The 6,000-nt window shown below is 39.4% G+C and overlaps 1 protein-coding gene across 1 annotated transcript in view; it reads right to left on the bottom strand.

Moving 5' to 3' along the window:
* LOC149290483 (uncharacterized) overlaps positions 1–6,000 on the bottom strand; it is a 426,035-nt gene continuing 420,035 nt past the window's right edge. Inside the window, exon 3 of the mRNA XM_089489345.1 lies at positions 1–967. Coding sequence (XP_089345471.1) covers positions 486–967 — 482 coding nt within the window. The 3' untranslated portion in view covers positions 1–485. The remainder of the gene's footprint in view (positions 968–6,000) is intronic.

The raw sequence follows: 6,000 nt of genomic DNA, 5'->3' as shown, positions 1-6,000 counted from the left end.
CATAGAAATTCAGTTTTTAATCCAGAACTTCCCACTCCAATCCAAACAATATATTAAAACCCCCAAACCTAAAATATCACACTCTTCCAAATGTAGCCCCCACCTCCAATTCTCACAGTCTATGCCCCTCAGGTAACAAGGCCCCTTTGCCATTCCCACAAACTAGCCCTTTCTTTTAATTCCGGCCTCCAACTTTCTTCAGCCAACATCCCACAAATTCCAAAAGCTATCATTCCCATAACTCATATATAACAACTCCCAGCCCCCCAACTACCTAACCAATACCACGACCCACAATTTACAACCCAAAGTAATTATCTACATATACTGTTACCAATAAAAACCCAAACTTAACAAAATACAACCTTAAAACATAGACATATAGATAGACAAAGCTTACAAACAAAATCACAAAGGCCTTTCCTTAGCACCACTTGAATGAAAATATATTTTTTATATTCCCTATTGACAAAAAGAATATTAGTTCACTGTTGGGATTTGTGTGGCTTCTCTCCCTTGTGGACTTTCTGATGTGTCACTAGATTTGACCTCTGAGAAAAACATTTCCCACAATGCTGGCATTTGTATGGCTTCTCTCCTGTGTGGACTCTCTGATGTTTCACTAGGTCTGGCTTCTGAGAACAACATTTCCCACAATGCTGGCATTTGTATGGCTTCTCTCCTGTGTGGACTCTTTGATGCATGAAAAGGACTGACTTGTAGGCAAAACAATTCCCACAATGCTGGCATTTGTATGGCTTCTCTCCTGTGTGGACTTTCTGATGCTTCACTAGGCCTGGCTTCTGAGAACAACATTTCCCACAATGCTGGCATCTGTATGGCTTCTCTCCTGTGTGGACTCTCTGATGTGTCACTAGGATTGACTTCCAAGAAAAACATTTCCCACAATGCTGGCATTTGTATGGCTTCTCTCCTGTGTGGACTCTCTCATGATTCAAATGTTTTTCTGTAAAGAACGACAATGACAGATAAGACTGAAAATCAGAGTTAAGAGAGGAGGGTGTTACCCCACAATTTAGCCCTCATTAACCCCTCCTTATTAGAGATGAAATTAAGAAAGTTGCTGTAAGTAACCCAAGCATGACCCTGCTGCTTATGCCCCTAAATCCATGTACTGATCGTATTCTTACTCATAGGAGCTAGCAAAGAATGGGGACTGCCTTGAGGGAATCAGTGGAAGCAGATAGTCAAAGGACTGTTGCAAAAATATTCTATTAACCATGTGCAAAAATACTTTGATTGACAGGTGTCATTATATCCTGTGAGACTGCCACTGAGTCCCGAGTCAGAGCCAAGACATGATGCAAGCTAACTGCAGAGGTTCCTTCATGCTGTTTGGCACCAGGAGATGACTCACAATCAATACAGTATGCAGCTCACATACGGATTGGTGTGGATTGCACTGGAGTTGTATGTACAAGAGATGGTGAAATTGATGGAAGTCGGAGAGGAGAGCTTGCAAATATTTGTATTATTTTGCAACTAAAGAGAGAAATTCTCCAAGGATTTCAATGAAATCAACTGTGTTTTTGACTTATTTTTCAGTGTGGAAAGTGGTCAGTGCATTGCTAATATCTATATCTGGACATTGGCTTCTGTACTCTGCTATGTTATTGTTGCGCTGTATCTGGGAGCGTCACCCTCAGATTGTGCTGTATATTGGCTTTTCAACGCGATTGGATTTCATAGCCAAGATGGATCTGAGAGCCAGTGTGCTAATCCTTTTTTTCTAAGATATTTGTACCAAGCAACCATTGCATTCAATTTGGTTTCAGACCATTCTTCCCCCCAGGAAACATTCTAAATCGATTTAAACCTTTTTGAACACTTGGTTTCTGCCCTCAAGCAACAATTACAGTATAAATATCTGCCCTGGATGACTGTTCTTTGACGTCAGTCCAATTACAGACAGACAGTCTGTTGGTTTACATGGTTAAGAATCTCAGTGTTCTCGCCAACCCCATTTGTCACATGAGCTCCTGACTTCTCTTCCCATTTTGAACCCTCAGCAATTGGAATCCAGATCCGCCTAAGTAAGGTATTATCATTATGAAAGTCTTACATCTCTTGACCACTCCCAATTGTTATCTAGTTCTTCTGGATGTGTGTGAATGCTTACGTGTGTGTGTGTGTGTGTGTGTGTGTGTTTTGCTTTTCCCCTAAACAAAATATAAAAACCTATTTCAAATGCATTTGGAGTTCTGTGTGCTTCTGGGCCTGGTATAGTTGGGCTGAATCCCGAGGTCACTCTTGCCCCAACCAAACTATATCTCTCTTTTCAGCTAAGTACTAAATTCCCCTAAAAGCATTGCACTTGCGGGTGTCCTACCCAAATGCCACCATTTGGGATAACAAAGGGCCTCTGGAATCAACCATGGACCTAAGCAAACTCAGTTTGGACAAAAACATTATAGAAAAAGGAATTTTTGTGTCACCTTTCCTCTCTTCATAGACATTGCTGATAACTGCTATGTGGAACGCCTTAATATCCCTGAAAACAAGGGCCTGAGCCATGTTCTCACCAGTTCACTCAATCCAATTCTTAAAATCTGTCAGGTTGGTGGCTGCCTCCCAATCCCCAAGGCCTCCCTCCTGGCCCTTCCCAGAGGTCCCTTCCTATCCGCACAGAGCTAAGTGATCCTGGCTTTGCTCCTGCCTTCCCCTCCTGGCTCCCAGAGGCCTGGTCCCCTTCCCTTTCTCCCTCCGCTCTCCAACCTTCCCTCCTGCCCATCTGCACTGCTTCAGCATTTCACCTTCAGCATCTCTCCCCTCCCTTTCTATTTTTCACATTCCCTCCATCTCTCTATCACAGACAGAAACACAGAGTGTGTGTGAGGCATAAAAGGGACAGTTTGAGGCCCATTTGTTGAGAAAGGCAGGATATTCAGTATACAAATAATGTATTAGGAAAGGCAGAACAAGGAGGCTGGGGCCTGGCTTCCAATTTTGGTGAGGGTCAAATGCCAGAGAGGATCCTTAAAACAGCTTTAAGACATCTCCAAGACTGGGATGGATTACTGTTGGGGATGGGGGGGGGGTGACATTGCCTCCCAGGGGATCTCAGAGGCAATCCCACATTGTGTCACCTAAAAATATGGAATAATTGTATGATTATACAGTCTGTTTACAGTGGATCGAAGAATGGATATGATTAAGATATGATAAGTTATTAGAAATGGAAAACACAAAAAGGTTTGGATATCATGCCTTCTTGTGGTATGATCAAATTAAAGCTAATACAGATTTTTGCCATCACTTTATAAGAAATTCATTGTTTAGAGTATGGGTTAAAGTTAAAAAAAACTATTTTATAGTCAGATACCATCATGGGTCTCTGTTCAAGAAGCTTTCTATAGAAGAACAAAAATGGAGGGTCAGAAATGGTTAACATACAGGGACCTGTTAACAACAGAAAAAATTCTTTAATAATGAAACCTAGCAATGAGATAGAGAACAAGATTAATAAGAATTGGTTTCTGTTTAGACAAATGTTTGAAAGATATAAAATTGATTAAAAAAAGAGCATGGTCTTACAGATAAGAAAAATGAAATGGATGCTATAATCTTTGATGATAAATGGGGACATAGTTCAAAATATTACAAGTTACTGAAGCAAAGGAATTTGGAACAGGAAAGTGTGAAGCATTGTATGATAAAATGGGCAAAGGACACAAAAAATACAATAGAAATTGACCTATTGGAAAAATCTTGGCGAGATATAATTCTTTCACACTTTGTCAAAATCATCAAGAAAATTATATTAAAATGATGTATTGCTGGTAAATATATATCCCCAGATAAACTAAGCAAAATGTACAAGAATGGAAGCGGTAGTTGTTGGAAATGCTGTTAAACAAAGAGGAACTTTTTACCACTTTTGGTGGAAGTGTACAGAAGCTGGGAAATACTGGGGGGAAATACACACTTTGATGTCAAACATGTTAGGAATAACATTACCATTTAGTCCTTTATTATTTTTATTAATTAAAAATAATATTAGAAAAATGATTATTAGAAAAAGAAGTGGAAAAAATATAGACGTATTATTTTATATATGGTTACAATAGCTAGAATTGTTTATGCTAGTTCCTGGAAAGCGAAAAGAATTCCAACAGAAGATGAGTGGATAAATAAATTAGAAGAAGCAATGGAGATGGATATATTGACTGCATTGCTAAAGGATCTGGATAAGGAAAAGATAAAAAGGAAATGGGAATGCCTAAAAATTTTGAAGTAAAAAGCTAATTAAGAAGTAAAAAACTTTTTATTTGAAGATGCATACCTAGGAGATATGATATGGTTAGTAATTTAAAATATGCATTTACTTTGAGGAAGCCATGATATATATAAGAATTAAGTAATATAATATAATGTTTTAGATCTACATAGTTGTTAGTTTTTAATGTTTGTTTTGTTTTGTCTTTTGGTATTGAAGCCAATGTTTTATGTATGTTTGTTTATATGCTTGCAATGTTTGTAATGTGATGTCTGTTATTAATAAAATTAAAAAAAAAATAAAAATATGGCATAATGTTCTGCCCCTCGATATCCACAGCATCCCTTTGGGGAAGTGGAGGCCGTTTTGCCACTGCTGGGCCCTCTCTGAGCCATTGCAGGGCCAAGGTAGGCCTTTTCCCCATGAAGCCTCTCCAGAGCCTCAAAAAGCTGGAAGAGGGGCCACAAAAGCCAGGAAACTTGCTCAGGAATGGGTTGAGGACCATTTAGGGGCAAAAAGCATTAATCTCCATGGCTCCTTCCCACAAAATTGCAGAATTGGCAGTTTAGGATTGGGTATTTAGAATTGGAGAACAATAGTGCCTCACTAAAATGAGAAATTCCAAGATTCCATAGGAAGTTGTTATGACAATTAAATTACGTATGAAAGGGAACTAGGAATGGTAGTAGAGCACAAGTTGAACATGTGTCAACATTGTGATGCAGCAGCTAAAAAGGTCAATGTGATCCTAGGGTGTATCAATAGGAGTATAGTGTCAAGATCAAGGGAAGTAATAGTGCCACTCTATTCTGTTTTGGTCAGGGCTCACTTGTAATAACTCTGTGTCCAGTTCTGGGCACCACAGTTCAAACAGATGTTGAGAAACTGGAGCATGTCCAGAGGAAGGAAACCAAAATGGTGACTGGTCTGGAAACCATGCTCTCTGAGGAATGACTTAGGGAGCTGGGTATGTTTAGCTTTGAGAAGAGAAGGTTAAGAGTGGATATGACAGCCCTGTTCAAATATTTGAAGAGATGTCATATTCAGGATGGAACAGGCTTGCTTTCTGCTACTCCACAGAAAAGGACATGGAACAATGGATGCAAGCCACAGGGACAAGAGGCTCCACCAAAACTTTAGGAGGAACTTCCCCACAGTAAGAGCTCTTCAATACACTCCCTCAGAGTTTGGTGGAGTCTCTTTCTTTAAACAGAGGCTGGATAGCCATATCTCGGGGGTGCTTTGAATGTCTATTCTTGCATGGCAGAAGATTGAACCGGATAGTCCTTTTCATCTATTTCAATTCTTTGATTCTATAATTCTAAAGTGGAATCATAGCGCTCTGACAGTAAATTATGAAAGGGACCTCAATCTTCACAGGAAGGGCAATGGATTCAGGTTCCTTACCCACAGAGGCCACATTCTCGTAATTCTCCATCATTACAGAACTGTACATAAATTTCTGCTTTTGTGTCAACAGTTTCCATTCCTCCTCGGTGAAATATATTGCCACATCTGCAAAGGTCACCTGCAACAGAAAATAGCCCTCATCCAGAGAGTGACTAAGCAAAAGGGGAGGAAAGCACATAGTGCATTGCAAATATTATTTCAACACTTTAAAATTCAGTCCGGGAAATAAACTTTAAATTCTGCAACCAAGCAAAAAGCTACTGCCTTTGAGATCCAGTTTGTCTTGTATCCTTTCAATATAATATAAAATATAATGAAGAATACAATTTAGGCCATTTCTGGGATATTACTGA

The sequence above is a fragment of the Sceloporus occidentalis genome, unplaced genomic scaffold (assembly GCF_023333645.1).
Source record: "Sceloporus occidentalis isolate IW3139 unplaced genomic scaffold, rSceOcc1.0.p SCAF_39, whole genome shotgun sequence".
In the NCBI taxonomy this organism is placed as follows: domain Eukaryota; kingdom Metazoa; phylum Chordata; class Lepidosauria; order Squamata; family Phrynosomatidae; genus Sceloporus; species Sceloporus occidentalis.
This window is presented reverse-complemented; position numbering and strand designations above follow the sequence as displayed.